This window comes from Anser cygnoides, chromosome 5 (assembly GCF_040182565.1).
Source record: "Anser cygnoides isolate HZ-2024a breed goose chromosome 5, Taihu_goose_T2T_genome, whole genome shotgun sequence".
Lineage (NCBI taxonomy): Eukaryota > Metazoa > Chordata > Aves > Anseriformes > Anatidae > Anser > Anser cygnoides.
Window position 1 is genome coordinate 42,043,551 of NC_089877.1, and position 20,478 is coordinate 42,064,028.

The 20,478-nt window shown below is 42.9% G+C and overlaps 1 protein-coding gene across 1 annotated transcript; it reads right to left on the minus strand.

Moving 5' to 3' along the window:
• Positions 1-1,753: 1,753 nt before the first annotated feature.
• On the minus strand, positions 1,754-19,406 carry FBXO33 (F-box protein 33). The gene is given in 5 exon segments (XM_066998085.1): positions 1,754-3,744; positions 7,711-8,396; positions 13,465-13,575; positions 18,818-18,956; positions 18,959-19,406. Coding segments are annotated over 5 exon segments (1,641 nt in total). The 5' UTR covers positions 19,392-19,406; the 3' UTR covers positions 1,754-3,472.
• Positions 19,407-20,478: the final 1,072 nt, after the last annotated feature.

Sequence of the window (20,478 nt, forward strand, 5' to 3'; positions counted from 1 at the left end):
TGCTGAATCTAGAACACAGCAAGGCTAACTTGACATTGCTGTCTTTTTAGGAACAAAGGAAAACAAACAAGTTCCATTTGGGATTGTGCAAGCTCAAAAATTCACACAGTTTTTAAGACCCCACTCCAAATACGAGTGTATTTTCCACATTGGGACTGCCTAAGTTCCCTAACACGTGATTGCAGATTGCTTCAGTTTGAATCCCTTCATCCCACTGTCACTAATTCAAATTACTGTTTATAAGCACCAACAGCTTTTACTTATCTTTAAGAAAACAGAACAGTTAGAGGGGTATTTCTCTAACCCTGCTCAAGGAATGTTTCACTCACTCACGCCTTACTGGACTCCCTGTACTTGGGAAGCAAAGGCTTATTACAGTAGTCTGTATGTATTAAGTATATAGAATCTGCACCTGGAACACAAACCACATCCGTTCTTTAGACTTGCTTCAATCTGGATGAAAAAATCACATCTGGAGTACTAACGCTAGGCACCAATGGCCTATTTTAAACAGAGTGAGAGGCCTGTGCACCCCTGTACCACAGCCGGGTGGGCTGTTTTTCCTGCCCCCACCTTACCTTTCAATATTAAGTTAATTAAAAACACAGCAGAAAATAGGCTAGGCTAAAAGAGAAATACATTTAGGTAACAAAAGTAATCAAGTTACTTCCCAACTGAGGTAAGTCATGCAGCCATCCATAGAAACACTGTAGTCTGCGCAGGTAGAATTAACATCCTGCGACTCTGTTTAAACCAGAGGATGCAACATTTTTAGGAAGTTGCATGGAAGTGGCCAGAAATGTGGTCACTTTACACCCCCATTTAAGGTCCAGATGATGCTGAACAATCCCTATCAATCAGTTATAACTGCTACATAAACCTCCCTCAGGAGGCTGAGCCCCGAAAGGCACCGTGACTGAGTCCTGTTATTTCACTTTACTGGAATATGAAGAGCTATAATCATACACACCTTATCTTTATTACCCACAGCAAAATCTACTTTTCCTCTCTTCAATAAGTCGTTAATTCAATAAGTCGTCAAGCGATCTTGCTTGCCAGATCTACAAGCTCTAGGAGACTCCTTAAACAAGGAGCAGCGCAATCCTCATGCTTGGTAGCGGTTTGAGCTGTCATAAAATGAAGTTCAGAAGCCCAAGTCAAACCTGTGCTTGGCACGCGCACACCGAACAGCCACTCCGACAAGTCTCACAGCACAATCAGCCACTGCAGGGCACGGCAGCTCTTCGGCAGCTTATCGGCCATCTGCAGTTTTCATTCAGAATACACAGCTACGTACTCTGAGTACAGAGAAAAGGTCAAACTGAAGCGTTGTGGGTATTCATAGTCTATTTAATAGTGGGACACCAAAAAAAAGTACTACACATTTTTCTAGAGCACATTAGGTTTTGACTTAAGCAATTGCAACGGATGCAAGAATTTCTCAAAATAGTCTTCTATAGTCTACAATCCACATTTTACCGTATCAGCCTAGTAAGTCATACCGTGAAATACTGTTTGTGCTAACTGGTCTGGTGGTCTGATCGTTACCAAAGCATCCTTCCGCCCCCCACCCCTCCCCACCCAAAAAATAAGTTGACAAAATTCAGCCAAGAAATTACTGTATGACATTTTAGACTCTTTTGTTGACCTAAACACAATGGGAGCTACCAGTTATACACAACTTATAAACGATTGTTGCATTTTAAGTCTAGAAATTCTCATGCTGATACAACAAAAATATTTTATACAGTGATCAATTTTTAATGCTTTATTCATTAATTAAAAGAATATACATTTAACATAAACCATACAACATCAGTCATCAATTCAAACATTCAGCTGGTTTCCTTACATTTTCTGTCAGGAGTTTATTTTTTTTAATCTGATCACATTTATAAGATAAAATCTCACCACATCTGGCATATACACACACTGTGCCAGTGGATTCACTCTACTGATGTACATATAAAATCCGCATGGTATGTGCTCACTGGAGACAAAACAGCGCACACCTGTCAAAAGGTCATTTTAATATAAGATGGTAAAACCATTTGTAAAACACATATAAACTTTTTCCATAAATAGAATCATATCTGGACATCTGTTGCATAAATTGTGTTTTCCAAAGCTTACAATATAGCAGCCAGGTCTCAGCACTGCTGGGCACCCACGTTGGCCACTTACTTTATTATTGCAGACTGTCCTTTAAACATTAAATGCACAACATTCGTACCACTTAAAACTGGGGTCAGGTGGAAGTCTCACAGAGACCACGTCTGTACCGCGGTTGCCCTGAAACAGTTAAATCGGCTTTTAAAGCCTCTCAGATATAACAAGATTTTAAAACATACTTCATGGAATGTTCTTCATGCATCATAGCAGCTCATACCTGTGATAGAACAAGCTTTGTATTTGTTTCCTTTCCTTCCTTTACATTCACTATTCACAGTGAAACAGGTGCATGTTTGTTAAGAGTTCTGAGGTTGCTGACTGAGCCACAGCACAGCTGTGTACCACAGGTCGAAATTCGACCTTATATATTACAATCTAGCAGTATCTGGCTGGCCAGAAGTTGGCCTGCCCCTGCCAGCATGTGGGCACTTCTTCGTTTTTAATCTATTCTTTGGCAGCTGACACAGGCGCTGACAGAGAAAATCCAGTGACTTGGTTGCTAGGGATTTCACGACTAACGTTTGTTTGCAGGTGTATACCTTTGTATTGAAGTCTTCACTGTTATGCTTTTACCTCATCGGAGCGCACGTTCTTGGTTTTTTTCCCTTACACTTTGGCCCAAAGCTAACTTTTAAGGAAGATGACAAGAGATGAGAATAAACTAGGAGGAGCTTACAAAGAATCTGAAATATTACAGCTTATGGAGTGCATCTGGAAGTGCGGGTATCCAAAAAGCTAGTGTTTCACACCACTGCTTAACAGAGCTAAGAAAAACCGACATCGGCAGCAAGTCATGCTTCGTAAGCTGCATGGGAAATGAAGCAAGGTGAGAGTCTAAGAATGAACAGCCCTGGATAGACTTCTCTTCCTTTTAAGCCTATTAAGTAGCACGCTACCAGATTAAGCAAACAATGACAGCAGAGAAATCCGCTGGGCTATGGATATGGATATTAAAAACAGTTGGCTCCTGAGCGCAGAACTCCGATATAATAGTGAAATCATTCAAAACACAGTTACTCAATAAAAGTAAAGTTAGCCGGCAACCTCAGACAGCCTTTGGCTGTATCCCGGTAAGGTTTGGTAGACAAGTCCATTAACCGTGAAAACCCTAAACACTGCCACTTTCAGCTTCTAAACCAATACCCGACTACGTTCTTTGATCAAGAAGTAGAATACACATATGTAATTCTATATAGCTAATACTGATTAAACACAGCACAAAAGGGGTTAACTCACACTACTGAAAAAACATAATAGGACCCTACTTGCATATGTAACCACAGGAATTGTAAATAAGGAGCTAAATGCCTTCACTGAAGCTTTGCATCTCTCTGTAAAAATGACGAGTTGGCTCAGTGAAGACACTGAGCAGTTCTATGTCCATCACTGCGTGCCAAGGCCGACCCAATCCGAGAGATACTTGCTCAATGAGATTATGCACCGGATCCACGTCCTGATCAGCCAGTTCTCCTTGGTCGAAATCAATGCTTTCTTCTGTGACTTCAAGAACTTTCAGATCAGAGCCACGAAGACGAGCAATTGCAATAAGATTATGAGCCCAAACTGTGTAACCTATGGGGAAACAAAAAAAAAGTTGCTCTGTAACTTCACTCAAGGCATTTTTTTACACAAGTATTTAATGCCAGAACATCTTTTGGCATCTTCTGTCTGGCAGAATCCTCCTCCCGATTTTTTTGTTGTTGTTGCAAGTAAAAAAAGCTCAATTTATATGTTGAATAAGGAAGTATCAAAAATATTTCAGGTATTTTAACAAAGCTTTTCTACATCTATTTTTTTCCACTATTTACATTGACTTCTTTCCTACAAATTAAGTTGTAAATACAACTTCAAACCTTCTGTGATCTACTCAAAAATAAATCACATTAAAGAAGCGACTAATCAACTACTCAAGTTAATATATAAAAGGACCGTTTTAAAACAGTTTCAGCTAGAAAAAAATAGCTTTTGTTGCATTAGAGGTGGACTTAGTAGAGGAAAAAACAAACAGAAGCCTCTCCAGGAAATAGGTCATACCAGCGCAAAAAAAAATAATCTACATATATCTTGTTATTCTAGCTGAAACTAAACATAATTATAAAGCTTCCCTCTCTTCCCATTAGCATATATTAGCACCCCTCTTCCTCTTTCAAAACACTCGCAGCTACCTGCTATTTTCCTACAGTTTGCTGTATCCTCACTAAGGCAAACGCTGAGCTCCTCCCTGTCCAGGTACAAAACACAAACTATCTGGGATCCTCCCTTTTTTTGGGAGCTCTGCAAGCCAGCCCTTCCACTGCAAAAGAAAAGGCTCATTTCTGCCTTCACCGTCATTCTCACAGGCACCATGCCTCCTGGTGGGATGCCCACTCAGAGGCTAAGGCAAGCTGCAGTCTGCACAGAATTTGTGATGGGAAAGTTAGCTGCTGAAGGAATCAACAATGGAAGTAACACGCTCTACGTCCTACAGACTTGCAATAAGACAGCTAATTAAAGAATGAGAAAACCTGAAGTAATAAAGAATCTTTCATTCCATTTTTTCCTACTGTTTTGTCTCTAAACTCTCCTGTAAATATGTTGCTCAAGGTCCTTTTTTTAAGAAAGAAACCCTGCAAATACCTAAATGGCTCCTTTCTAGGATATTAACCACTAAGAATGTATGAATTCCTGCAATTTACACTGGCTGATACTTTACCCCTAGCACAACAGTCATAGAAGATGAACCTGCAAGGCTGCAGGATATTAAGCCCAATGGAAAACTGCACCTTTATGAATTACATTCCTATCAGGCTCGGAAGGAGCTCACAACACCTTACAGTTGTCTTGACTGTAAAGAAAGTTACTAAAAAAAGCCTTGAGAGACAGTACAAGAATAAAGGGGAACAGTAACCGCAGCCAAGTCCCCTGTGCCATCCCTGGGGCTCAGGTACACAGCTTTTGCTGCAACTTTTCACTGTCAGATTCTCTGTTCTCTGGGAGAACCGCCTTCTTCTCAACTTAGTCTTATTTTAAATTAACTCTTTCAAAACGTTTTGCCTGAAGTTTCTCATTAACCTCCCAGCAGCAAGAAAAGCCTGTGCCCAACTGAAGTATTTCCAAGGTAAGAGGCAGTGATCGCTTCATCGCAGTTAGCACTGAACGACCAACACGCCACGAGCAGCAGTGTAGTTTTTCCTTGCTGGTAGAAATGTCAGCTTTAGCTTTGCTCAGGGACAGAATGCAACCGAGGATCTCACAGGTAATACAATACGTCTACAACACACACAGCCTTGGAACTCCACACAAAGTGTCCTTCTCTTAAGAATAAAGGGCTCCAGCCCCGCTGGATGGAGTGGCTCTTTACTTACAACTCCTGATCACACCACTCTGACTATCCTACTGTCCCCATCTCATCCCAAAAGACCACACACTCCTCACACTGCTCCTTCATGCTGCAACAAGTATTGAATACCCTTGACTCAATTTCCTCTGCCCCTGGAGATGCTACCTTGGTGGAACGATGGTACGACTTCCCATAGGAGACAAAGAATCATGAGCTATCCGAGAAGAATGTCCTTAGGACGTGTTCTCCCTTCCTTCTTTGGTCACTGCCAATTGACAGCCAAAGCTATCTGTAAATTAAAGACTTTTTCAGAGCAAACTAAAAGCAAAAGAGGGAAAGCCAAAAACCTGTGGAAAATACTGGAAACTGAAGAACCACCACTTCTTGTCTAAATATAGAAGAAACCTGTGCCCTTACAAATAGAGCAAGTTATGGCTCCTCGAACAAATACACCCTTTTAATTTTTCTTTCCTGAAGAAAGCTTGATAGTATCACAAAAAAATACAACAAGTAGCACCAGAGACCATTGCTTGGTAAATCTCAAAAAACAGAAATGTGAGGATAAGATGCTGTACTGAAGCATCACAGCATTCTAGATCTTTCCTCATAGCCATATTTTTCTCACCATAACTACTCAAGAAGAAAGGTGCTTGTGCTACACCACCTGAGAAGTCACATTCAAAACTTAAAGATGAGGTGTTTATAAGGAGCTTAGCTACCTTCTACAAGTACGGGAGAAAAGAAATGGGAAAAATCTGGATTTCAAAATCAGAGCAAGGGCGATGCCTGGCCATTCTCTCCTGCAGGTATACAAAGAATCTCTCCAAAGAAGGAAGATTCAGTAAGAATCACTTGATTACACAGAACTGTAGAAGGTGTGGCCCTCCCCATGCTCTGCACAGAGTAATATATTCTACTGAATAGACATGTTCTGATATTAAAAGATACTTACACTACTTTATGATCAGGTATTTTATCATCTTTTAAAATTTGGATCAGATTAGAGGAATTCCCTGTGGTAGAAGGACAACTTAAGTTTTGGGTTGTTTGTTGTGTTTGTTTTTCTTTTCTTTAAAAAGGTCCTAAAACTTTTATCCAAATGTTAAAGAAGCTGCTAAAAAATCTACTCTTTACAGAGTGGCACTGTCATATGTCAATCTCCAAAGTCTGCCAGTGAAACTACAAAGAGGAGACCACTGGATTGATTTTCTCCACTGATTTTCAGTAGAAGACAGTGAAAACCTTTTCCTAGCAGATACAACAGAACCTTCTGCCTTCAACCGAGATCCGGATGTACCATCTCTGCTGCTGATGATCTCTCCTGTTTGTGCTGAGTAACTGGGAATTCGCTCCTGCAAGCTGCCTGAGGAAATGGGCATTCACTCTCACGCAGCAGAACACAGAGTCATCACTTAACTCCTTCATGTATCAACAAGTTTGGTCTTGGTAAGCCAATTCCAGCACAAAAATAACTACTCTGCACTATTTCAGTTTCAGGTGCCTCACGTGTGCCAAATGATTCCATCTTCTAACAAGTACTATACAGTTTACAGAGCTGAATATAAATGAGCACTTATTTGATTTGCAATTATACAGCAAATAGGCGGGATAAACCTAGCTCTGTATTATTAGTGAAACCAATGCACTCAGCAAGACAACCTCCTCTGCATTATTTTTTCCCCACTCTTCAAGTAGAGAAGTCTCAAATTTTGTTCACTGCCTTCATCTGCTGCCAAGGCCTTACCAAACTGGTAAGAGACTTCCTCCCTTCAGCCCTGGGGCACTGAACCCACGTTATTTACACAAACAGGAAGCACAATCATCTAATCTTAACAGCCCGTGAGCTCAGTACGCACAGCAAGCACCTACAGTGCTCATGTTCACATGCCCAGGCACCTGGTGGAACGGCACAGCACAGGCCACTTTCAGGACAAGCCTCCTTGAACACTCAGTTTGTAGTTATCCTCTGTTCTGTGAGCAGCCTAACAAAATCCTGCGTGACCTCTCATGAAAGGTTAGTAAGCTACAAGAATGTTTAGAACACATACACAAAAATCTTCCTATTTTCAAACAAAAATACCAGTAGAAGGTACAACAGCTTGTACAGCAACGGCATAGCAGACTTTTGAACAGCATTCTTACTAAAACACGTAATTAGGAAGGCTGAAGCATTCTAAGCATATCAGTCACATACTAAGCTCATGCAACGTATTACCTACCATGAACAGCTAGGAGAGACAGTCTTGTGCACCTCCAGGCTAATAAGACAAGTGGATCTTCATTCAGGTTGTCGCTAAGATCTGGGAAGCCAGACATATCTATCACATCATTCATTAGTATAAAATGAGTGAGGAACTTGTCATACTGCCTGGATATGAGGTCAACAACAGCTCCTGAAACACAAGTGATGTAGCTGTCAAAGTGAATCCTCTCTAGGGGGATACTGGGCTTAAGAATCCTTAGCATATCATCACTCTTGACATCAAAAGCCATTATGTAGACCCGAAGATTGGTGCTGTTGCGTGTCAGCGCCTTCCAATTCTCATCTTCTGGCATGCTGTCCAATGACTTGTGCATTATGGAAACACTGTGGACCAGGAGAGACAGTCGATGCAAAGGCACATGGTTGCTATCAGCCAGGACTCTTGCCATTTCAGCCGTAAAATCACAGAAATCCAAAGCGAGCGAACGCAGGTTCACAAAACGCTCCAATTCGACTGCAGTGATAAGAGTGGTATTACCAGGGATGTGGTTGTCCAACAAGCTCAGGTGTTCCATGGTGTTGGCTATGGGGTTTGATAAGGAGGCCAGTGATGTGGGAGTTACTATTTGCAGCATGAACCCACAAGACAGCCATTTCAATTGCCTGCTATTGCCTAATATCTCTTCAAACAGCTGTTGTATTCTGCAAGTAAACAAAACAGACAACGATGCTGTTAAACATGGTTTAATCCTACCAATTGCTTACCATTCTATTTATTTTTTTGTTCAAGAATTATTCTTTCATTTATGGCCTTATTCTGCAGAAGGTGCTACTGTCAGAGCTCTTGTGAACTACCAAGGTTAGAACCCAGCACGCTGCAGCCTTCCCACCATGCTTTAACCACCACTACACTTAAAAGGTTAAAAACTGTAAACTATCTTGAAAAAAAATAAGTACTTTGATTTTTCCAAAACAGTGGTGCACTATGACCCTTCATTTCATACTTCTCAGCACAGATCCCGGCACGCATTAACACCCTCCCACATACATGTTAAGGTCATGCAAGGAAGAAAGCCCGTAATGCTTTAAAAACAGTTCTTAATTTTTCAAACAGCTTTTCATAGTTGCTAACTTCTCTAGTACTGCAAATTCAATATGGAAAAAAAAAGACGTTTTCATTGAAAAGTTGGAGAAGATTGCCTTTGAACATATGTTAGAATGATAGAAACCAATTGCTTTATTTTCCTCACAGGGTAAGGAACAAATACCTAAGAAGATTCTTGAAATAACTCTAAATGTACAGCTGATTGGACTCTCATTGTCAACAGCTTCAAGTTTTACCAAAACAGCTTGGACCTGGTAACACGTCAAACCCAGATCACCAGTGCCAGAATCTTCTGGCACTGCTGGAATCCTCATGAGATTTATTGCACTGTATGATTATAACACGCTTACTCTGATGCATCCTACCTCTCCTACCCATTTATTGTTTTAGTGCAAGAATGTTCTTTAATTTAGGTATTTAACTCAAGAATGCATGAAAAGTATTTTAAAGTAAGATTTTGAATAACAAACAACAATAGTATGGTCAAACCCTACCTACTTCCTTGAAAGAAGTATTTTTCAATCCTCATCCCTCACCTACTGAAGCTCCAAAGAACCCTCTTGCCCCAGTGACAAGTATTCTTTGAGCACATACTTTTTAGGACGCATATACAGACATGTTTGATCTCAAACCCCGGCCAGCCAGAAGGCACACTCAGCATTTAAGGGAAGCAACTGAGCTTCAAATGTGCTTCAAATCGGGTATTGTTTTCCATAGAACCCCTTTTCCCTTATTGTTGTCAATCTGTACACATTTTATATATTTAAGCACAAAGCAATTTTACAAAGCTGTTGTTCTTATCCACCTATCTTTAATCAAGATACCATCCAGACAAAATTAAAGGCTCCGTATCCTGACTAACAGCAGAGAAACACTAACACCTTAAGAGGGATAGAACAAGGGAAAAAGTTATAATTCTCAGAGATTTCCCACCATTTCCAAACACGTGTCACTCTGACCTCCTGAGCCAGAGGTGGTTTTCTGTCTTTAGTAACCCTCAGGGACCTCACTTCCACAAATTTACCTAGTCACCTCTTTAAAACAAGTTTTTGCAATTGTAAAAGGCCTGACTTTTCTTTGGAACAGTTGGTGTGGTTATCATATTTATCAATTATATATCTCAATAGTTTCCAACATTTTGCCTAGTACAGTCATCAGGTTTATACACACTGCAGATCTTCTAGATTGTCTCCAAGTATAGTTTTTTCTTTAACTGAGGACTGGCAACAAAAACTAAACAACAGGTTAAGACTCACAAATAATGCAGTTTTGCTATTTTATTCCTAAATTCTTTTGGAGTTCAGATGAGAGCTGTTTGATCCTGGCAATGTTTGTTTGCGTCTGTTTCTGCCAAAGCTTAAATTTAAGGCAGATTCTCTGATGATCCCCCAAAGGAAGAGGTTCTACCACAGGAACCTCTCTAATTTCTCCCACAATGAGCTAAGGCTCTTCTCTCCCTGCTCTCATCACAGTAGCTTGGAAAGGTGATGTAACATTTACAGCAATGGAATCCTTTATTTTGTAATAGTCCAAGCAATCAATCATAATAGTACTAGTGATATTTAAAAAGATGACAACTCAATTTTGACATGCTCAGTAAAACATCTATCATCCATGCCTTACTACACTAAGATTTTGTTTTAATTGTGTTTCTGTTATGATTTAAATAATTAGGCTCAGAAGAGCACTGTTTGAGTATTCATGCAGCTTAAACAATGAAAAGTAATACCAATTTAATGCTATTCAGTTCACACTGAAATATTTATGCTCATAGTTAGACTGGTGCTGATAGGCTGCCTGTCCATATATCTTCAGAAAACTTTCCAGATGCCTTTCCCCAGTTCATTGCCAATTTAATAAAAATAGATAGACATTCAACATGTCCGTGTAGAATATTTAACACCGATTGGTTTTTGGTTTGCTTTAAATATCTGCTTTACGTGAGGCTGGACAGGAAGAACAATAAAAACCACCAGCTATTTATTCATTTTAACAGATTTTGAATACGTTTTTCAAGCATCTAATAAGGGGTTTTCCTCCCCTGCAAATTCTTACATGCATCCTACTTTTCATAAGCAGACTGCATCTAATTGGAGTTTGCAAAAATAGTCTGTCCATTTCTAGAAAACATTAAGTGAATTCTTAGAAATTAACATCTATTTTATTATCATACTTTTACTTCAAGTACCTAGCACGTAGTACAATATTCATTGTGACATACATAGGACTACCTTAAAGCTCATTTACACATCTGACATTTTAGCAGGGTTTAGTACACAGAACACAAAATATGAGCAAAGCTCAGCACATGCAAGACAGCAAGTTAGCACAGCGACACCTCAACAAGCGTACTTCATCAGTCCCCTTTGCTCCTTGTAAAGAGCAGTTAATGGGATGTTCCCCATCTGCCATAAACCTACTATACTGGAGAAAACCACCTCAACAATAAGAACCTCAAAATAAATTACTATTACAATTAATGCCAGAAGTGGCACTTTCAGCCAGAGGACAGACCAAAGGCTGACTAACTGTTTAAGCCCCAAAAGTCCTGACAGGTACCGAAGTACCTTGATGGCCCTGAACAGGAAGCAAACCTATTAGTAAGGCCCATTTGTTTAATTAAAGACCACCAATCAATACGTTTTGTTTAATACCAGGAGCTAAACTGCTTCTTTTGGAAACCAAACTATCTAAGCCAGGTGGAGCAATCATGGAAACATTTCAGGAAACAAAACTTTTACACATATACCCCCTGCTCAGCTCAAGACAAATGCATTGTTTCTGATGAACTTCCACACAGTAATGAACTGAGGTCTAAAGAGCATTTTAGGAAGTATCCAGGGACACATACACAATACAGAAAGAGAAAAAGCATTACAAAGCCATGTATTGTACATGCTGACCACTGCAGAAGTGTGATTTTGGAAACATAATCCAAGGCTGCCTCTCCCCCAGGAACAACCCTTAGGATGTTCCCCCAGGCAAAGAACCATGGCTCTGTGCTAGCTGGGATTTCACCCATGGCCCATTTCACTCATCTCAATGCTACGGACTTGAGGAAGTGTTGTGTTTTCTTCCCTGTTTGGACTGCAGGAAGTTCCTGAAACAGCTACTAAGGCTTATCACCATTTGGGTTCCCAAACCTTCAGCCACCAATAGCATTACCTCCACAGGTTGCCCAGCGTCTTGCAGTGTTAGCTGCCAGCATCCACGTTTTGCAACTTAAGAGATGCAAACACCTTACGGCTTCTTAGTCTTGCCTTTTGCACTTGGCATTTACTTCCTGAAGTATATGCTGCTAGAGCTGATGAACTTGAGAACACTGAATAAAACACTGCCAACTTTCCTTTAATTTAGAAAAGAGCTAGCAGGTCCCAAAATACACTGCTTTATTCTAGCAAAAACAAACAAAAAAGAGGTAGCATTTATTTGCTCATTCCAAAATGTGCAAAGGTCAATATTCGTGTAAAAGACTAACTTCAAATTAGATAGTAAATGAATTTTGAACAGTTCGTGGCAATGAAGTATGCATAGTAATTTTTGTTATTTGTTTGAAGAAATATTTAATTATGTGCTCAGCTGAGCAAACATCTGCTTAGATGGTTCTCTTTAAGCCCCTTGGCCATGATTTGCTTATGTATTTATGTTTTCACAAAGGATATGAAAAAGGAGCTTTTACCAAATCAGCCTTTTACCTGCTGACAGCACTACAATACAAATCTTAAACAATTTCAAAATGCAGAGGTTAGAGTAATTTAAACATAAGGGAATAACAAAGACACATATCTGAATTCACACTGATGTGCAAATTTAAGTCAGGACCAAACATTTAGTTTGACAGTTGCATTCACATACGTACATACAACTGATAATATATCTAGACTAGTTCTAAAAAACATTTAAAAATAAACGGTAACAATTTAGAGTGGCTGTACTTACACCTCTCTCCAGCTACTGGGAGTATGTTTAAGCTGGCACAAATTAAAGTGATCTATATGGAAAGTTTTAGAACTACTAAAACTCGTTCGCTTAGTTAGCATCACTCTTCAGGAACAATTTATTCCAGAAGTCAGTAGCTTTTTAAACTGTATTTCACCACTTCCAAAAAAAACACAAACTAGTTATTCTAAGTAAGGACTGTACAGTAATGTAATTATGGCAAGCTAAAATACACCTCTGAGACTAAACAAGCATGCCGTGAGCTAAGATCTTTCAGGTATTCTACAAATACCTAACCTAGTTTTATGAGACAACTTAAAATAAGTTGTCGGTTCTTATGTCCTCTTTCAATTTTACTTGCTACACGTATTTCACAAGAATTGAGGACATCGGATTACTTCCTTCTCTCATTTTTTCCATGTACAGCAATGGTAGAGGTACTGGTAAATCCCTGCTCCTCCTCCTGTTTTGTTTTCCTTAAGTTAATATTGTTTCTAGAACACAATGAAAAGAGGAAAGGAAAGATTCTCACCCTGCTGGGAAAGGGAAAAAACAGGCCACAAAACCAGACTACTTCATGAAAATACTAGAAACAAAAAAAATTAACTCAATTTAAGAATTAAATTCTCATCCTATTAAAAAAAAAGTTCTCAGTTACGTGTTTCAGACATGAAAATACATTAACTATTATTTTAACATATTTGACAATTTATAAATATAACTTACTGCTTAATCTTTTTGCCATCAGGATCAACCTTTCCGAGGTATGTATTTGATATACTTCCGTGCTGCTGCAGAATGCTTATATCCCCAAAGAGACTTAACTTCTGGAGGTTCCTACAAAACAAAGGAACAAAAAGGAATTTTTATACAAAATTAAAACACCAGAAGGAATCATTCTGGATAAAACAAGCACCGGCAGCAAGAACGCATTATTGCATGGAACATGTAACCTCTTCTGGGAAGCATCCTCCTGCCCTGGAATACAGGCATGTATGAAACTACAGGAATTGAGACTGAAGCATAAAGGGGAAGAGGGATATACAAACTGCTGAATCCAACTGTAAAGCAAATACCAGTTTTTAGTGACCACAGAGGAGTATTTTCAGCAGGCCATCGCTATCAAGAAGACTTCTGGCAGCACTTTCACATACTCTTTAATTCTTAGTACTTGTGTATTAAATTTCACAGATGGAAACATCAAATACCTGCTCCTTCCTAACACTTAACACTAAGTTTAATGCCCAAGTAGAATGCAACTGCTACAAGCCCTGCCTGAGCACTTCCATATTGCAACTGGGTTACAAATGGGGGCCCAAACCTTCCTCAACTGAGGCAACACAAACTTCAGATGAAAGCTGAGCAAAAAGCTCCTCACCCCCCAAACAGTGTTTGATTTCTGTTACATTGAAGTAGGAAATATCAGAACAGCTTCTACTATCAGCCAACGGAAGAGAATTACCGGTCCACCATGACACAATTTAAATTTCTAGAAGGAATACCTAAAAAGTGAAAGAAGAACCTCTAAGTTTACGCTGGACTTGTCTCAGTGTGCTAGACAGCCAGTTTCCCTTTCCCCAGCACAGTTTACTTCTGACTTGCATCTTTGCTATCCCCTAAAAAAAGATCAAACAAAAGATACGAAAATGACAGCAGCTTTACAGAAGCTGTTTGTGGCTTTTTTTTTTTAAACCGACTGTTTGCAAGTTGTATGCTAATACTTCAGACCAACTTTTAGGAAGATGCAAAACAATCACAAATCTCAAAGCCTAGGGAAGCTCTGGTGCCAGTTCCCTACCTCCCCAATATGAGCAGATGTTCTACCAACAGAAGAAAGCCGTCAAGTAGTCAAGTTTTCAGTTTATGAATTGCAGGCTATAATTGGTACCGAGCATAAATAATCATTTACCTGTTTTGAAGTATGAAATAACCATAGACTAGTTCCCCGAAATCTCTCCACTGTCTCACCTGCTACTTTTCTTCTGCAGGTGAATGAAGACCCGCAGGCTTCCTATCAAGTCAGGCAAATACTGGAGCAAAACACCCAGATTTTACAACAACCGTTTCAGAAATTCTAACACTTTAATATTTAGTGTTTTAAATACAGGACTACTGTAGTGATACTGGAATATAACTGAGCCCCAACCACACTCACAATTTTCTATAAATCTGACTAAGCCAATGCCTGATCCTAGCTGAAGAATAAGGTTGGCAGGGAAATCTGAAGACACTGGCAACACCACCGAGAGTATTTTGTGCTTTTCTATCGCCTACAGCTTTTGAGGAAAGTCTGGTGCGGCAGGGAAAGCAGCAGAAACATGCACCTGGTGTGCAAGGCAGTGCTCACAGCCAATACTATAATTAGGCTTTTATCTTCTGATCTCAGGGACTTAAATCTGAGAGCTCAGACAAAATGCAACCTTCAGAACAATTCTGATTCACCTGCATACTCACATCCCATGCAGGTCTTGCTTGGTGCCGCCCAGACCCCAGTGAATGTTGCTGCAGACAAGCGTCAATTTTAGAGCCACTGAGCTACAGGACGTACAAAACACAATTTATTGGTACCCCCCAGGTTTCCTACATCTACCTGACTGCCATTCGTGCACTACAGAGACCCAGATAAAGTTCTCCACCTCAAAACTTGGCCAATGAAAGCATCCAATTATTCTTCCATGCACAGCACAGTTGTTACCATCACAGTCCAAATGAGTATTAGATTTTTGTTACTATTTGTAGTACCCTATAATCTCCACGACATTTGGCTCACCTCTCATCCTTATTTCATTGGGTTAGTAAAGTCACTGCTGTTTAAACGAATTTATTTGGGCTTTAACTGTCATCTTTTGCTGAAAGTCCTAATGGCAACTTAATCCTACGTTCTATGTATAACCACAGCTGGGGAAACTTCTCTTTTGTATTTAGTATTTTTTTAAAATTAAATATTAACCATTCATTTTCCACTAGCTCAAAAAGCATACTAAAGGTACCAAGCCTCTTACTCTGCTCCTTCTTCAGGTTTGGTGGGTCTCTTTGAACATCCATTCTCCACCTTGCAATGCAAAAGGAATCAAAATGGCCTTGCTTAGATTCAACAGGAACAAAGTGGTAAGGCACATATTGCATTATTAAATTCCTATCCCCCCCCCCTCCAGTTTCAGCTGCCTGCTCAGGCTGACAGAAGAGAGTTATTAGAAAGCCCCAAACACAGATGCAGTCTCCTCTTTTGAATGATTCACACAATTCTGGCAACTCCAAGGTAGATACCACACTTCATTTAAACTCCCAGGTTTACTACAATCTGCATTTTTGTTTCCACAGCAAAGATCAAACAAGTCACACAAGCGAACACACTGCAGATGAAAGGGGGGAGGATCAATACCTTCCTGCCCTCCTCTGTAAGCAGCCAGAGGAGAATCTCTACTTCAGGCCTTCACAGTTACATTAAAGAGCAGTCTCCTGCTGATGATCAGTCCCTGCCTATTAGCTACTGTATACACTGAAATGACTCACGGAAAGTTTGTCACCCTCCCACCTGCCTTCCTGAACTTAGTTTTGTAAGACCAGCTTGTGAAGGCACAGATGATTAGGATCCCTTAAGAGCCAGTGAGAAACAACTCCTCCCTCCTGATATTGTTACAGAACACGAGGCACCCCTCCAGTCGTTTTTTTTCTTTTAATAGGAAGTAGAATATCAAGCGTTTAAATAATACATTTTTATTTTGCTTCACTTGCTGTCAACAGAACTGCTTGTGGAAAAGTTATAGATCACTCCAGTACATTTTAATTATAGAAATTACAGAATTATACAACTCCTCTTGGTTTCGGTGCTATTAAAGCAGTATTTAAGAGTAATATGCTGCCTCTTGCAAAACGAAGTTTGTGTCAACTTGAGCTCTACCTCAAATGCATGAGGGACCTTGAACGTACCTTTGCGGATGCTGAGTGCCAGCAGAAATACCTATCATAGCGTTATCAGGTGTTTTGAACTGTGTGCCTGCAGCTGAGTTTATTTCCTTCATTCCATCAGAATTAGCAAAGGCCGCTCCAAAATATTTTTCTAGAGACTTAACGTGCAGAGTTGATTAGAAATCAGCAGCTTTGTACTCTCTAGAGAAAGTACTTTTATTAGCAAAAAAAAAAAAAAAAAAAACCACCACATCATCATTCCCCTGTACCCAAGAGGACATCCAGAAATTGCATTACTTTTAGTCATTACTTTAGTCTTTTCTTAGGTCCTGTGGTATTATAAATCCTCAAGGAATTCTACAGCCATTTAAAGAACATTTTTTCCTGAAAGGAGGGGGTTGTTACTGTATTGTTTAATAATAGATTTAAAAGCCTACAACAAGATTACGTAGTTAAGAAACGGCACACCATTTCACAAAAGCAGATTTTTTCCTCTCTAGTTTTGAGGAGCAAGATGGAAGTTCTTTGAATTTCTCTGCCAAAAAAAGCTATCATAGGGGCTGACAAGAGTTATGAAAGAATCATCCTGTTTTAAACTTAATTCCGAAAGGAATGCATTTACTGTGATTCAGCCACTAGCCAAGTTAAAAATGCTGCTGTTCCCTTTATTTTGGAAATTACAATACCTATCCCATGTACAAGAACACAAGAAGGAATTAATCATTATCCTTGTGCTGCAGAGCAGAGAAATAAGGTGAACAGCCTGCAGTCATTCCACAGACAAAACGAAGCATCAAGGCAGGTGACGATGGCTCTGGCTTAGAGGTGAGAACCGAGCAGCAACTTGGCACATTACCATTCCTTCCCACCTCCTTCCAATCTGAAAACCCTACTTGAAAAGCTAAAGGACAATGTTCTACATGCAAACTAACCAGTTACCTTGGAAGGAAAGAAGAGGTATCAAACTTAAAGCCTTCAGAGAAACAAATACGTTATTCAAAACGTAATTCTGAGTAGACTCCTGAGTGCTTAATGTAAATCCCCCACGCATTTTTCAGTTGCTCACCAAAAAAAGACCCTGCTGTAATAACGAGGTACTGTGTGTTCCCCAGTCAAACCTGATTCATTTCAAAACAAAAGAGCAGCGTGCAAGCGATTTGAAGACATCAGGAGACGTATAGTAACGCAAAATCCTACCCCAGCTGGTGACTTTCCACCTCTATCTTACCGCTGAAATTACACTTATCTCCAGAGAACAGGTAGTGGAGAAACAACTACTGCTGCTAGTATTTTGCTGCACTCTCAGCCACGCTGTACATACAAAATCTGTAAAACAACTCCAGAAAGCAGTGTCCCTGCAGAAGCTGCTGATAAGGCCACAGAGAATGCAAAAAGTAAAGTATGCCAGGAGCCTTCTCACAACACGTTTGACAGCCTCGCATTTTAGTGAGACGGCAGAAAAAAACATTCCTTTTTTATTATTATTTTTCCCCACGAAACTCCCAGGCAACACCTCCTGGGGATTCTCGCTATTTGTTTCAACCTTCCAAGTCCATTTGGCGGAATTTGCCTCCGACCTGATCATCGCCAACACCACTTAAACACTTTTTTCATTCGGGACATCAGTCAAGTTTCCCAAAAATCCGACAGTTTAGGCGAAAGCTCCCCCTGAAAGGCAGGAGAAGGCTGGCGGAGGCGGGTAGGACCCTCACCCCGAGGGCTCACAGGGCAGGAACCAGAGGCAGATAAAGGTGAGCTGTGGCCCAGGAGCAGCTCTCGGAGGCCAGGCTCCCACCTCCCGGCCCCGGCAGCTGCCCCAGGGGAAGTCCCCGCCGGGCACAACGCCGCGGAGGAACTGAAAGCGAGACCTCACAAGCCCCATTTGCATCGGGCCAAAACCGGCCAGGAATCGCGTTTAAAGCCCTCTCGGTGCGGTGCAAGCCCGAGGAGCGGGCAGGAAGGCCCCGGCCTGCCCCCCAACCCCTCCGGAGGCCAGGAGGAGCGGAGCGGGGGGCTGCCCCCTGAAGCAGCCGCCCCCCGCTTTCCAGGGGGTACCCGGCACACCCGGTCACTTTGCCCTACGGCTGTGCGAAGCCGCAGGGACTCGGTGAGGAAATAATAAACCGTTTTCTGTGAAAAAACCACCCCCGGCCCGCCCCCCGACCGCTACCTGTTGTTGCGGACGCTGCTCAGGACGCACAGCACCAGCTCCAGGTATGTCCGCAGCAGGTCCAGCCAGCGGGGGCACAGCGGCGGCGGAGCCTCCCCGGCCGCCACCGCCACCCCGGCCCCCGGCCCCCCGCCGCCACCGCCGCCGGGCCCTCGCCCCCCGCCGCCGTCACGGCAGCGCCGGGAGCCCCGGGGGCGGCGCTGGGGTAGTTGTCGGCGGCGAACTGGACGCGGAGCTCGCGGACGAACCAGCCGCACTTGCGCATGAGGAACTCGAGGCGCGGGCGCTCGGCCGGCGAGACGCGGAGGCTGAGGCGGAGGCGCGGCCAGAGGGCCGGGTAGAAGAGGCACTCCCGCCAGTGCGAGCAGGCGGCCGAGGCCCGCAGCCGGTCGGGGCCGGCCAGGAAGGAGAAGATGTGCACCACCAGCTCGCTGGGCAGGGAGCCGGCGCCCACCGCCTCCCCGCACACCGACATGCCTGGAGCCGGCCCGGGCCCTGCTGCGGCGGCGGCCACGGGCGGCGGCGGCGGCGGCCCCGGCCTGGCCTCGGGCTCCTGCGACAAAAACAACAACATCAATGACAAGGCGCAGGGGGCGGGCGCCGGCCGGGACGCGGCTCTGCCGGGACGCACCACACCGAGATGGGGGGGGGGGGGGGGGGGCGGAGCGGGCCGTACCACCGCCCCCCTGCACCGGGAGGGGGCCCCCCGCGGGGGGGGGGGGGGGGGGGGGGTGAGGGAGAAGGGCCGGGCGGAGCCGCGCTTTGTTGCTGCGGGGAGGGAGGGGGAAGGCGCGGCGGGACCCCCGCGGGCACGGAATGGAACGCGCCGCCGTTCGAATGGCAGGCGGGGCCGGCCCAACGGCCTGCGCGGGGTGGGGGGGGTTAACCCCTCCCTGCCCGCCGGTCGCTGCCGTGACCGGGGGGCCGGGCACCGGCCGCGTCTCGCGTCCCTCAGGGGCCTGGAAGCGGCCGGGGGCGCCGCTGGGCGCGCAGGCTTTTAAATGCATCAAGGCGGAAGTTAATTGCAATTACAACGCCTAAATTGTACGGTTTTAAACGCTGTACTGGCAGGGGGTTGGAGTAACGCACGGAGGTTTGCAGAGCAGCGCGTACTGGGTCGTAGGGCAATGCAGGCGTGAAGGAAAAATACAGATGCACCGACACGCACAAAGCCTGGGCTCCCCTTTGTGTTCCAAGCAGGGCCCCACTCTAAATGGGTTTAACCCAACCGACCCTAAAATAGCCCCGTCTCGTTCCTCCGTCACTGCCTCACAGCAGAAGTGAAAAGAAACAGCATCGTTTCTATTTCCTCGTGTCTGGTCACGGGGGAACGTCACCAAGTCTTGTTTCTCCTTGACCAGAGGGAAGGATCCCAGAGGGGCAGGTGTTATTGTGAAAGTGAGACAAGGAAATTCCCCCCTGGACAACTCCCAGCAGGGACCAGGGCTGCTTCACGCACCTGTGTGCATGATCTGGACCTGCGCAAGCTCCTCGGTAAGCGCTGTGCAGATTCCCTGCTCAGATTAGGCCACATTTCCCCAGGCAGTCAAGATGCTGGAGATGGAAACCTCTGAAGCAGCTGAACTCAGCTGGCCTAGAAGGATGCAAATGAAAGGAACCTGTGCTCCTACACGTCTCCTTATTTTAATACCTACTCAACA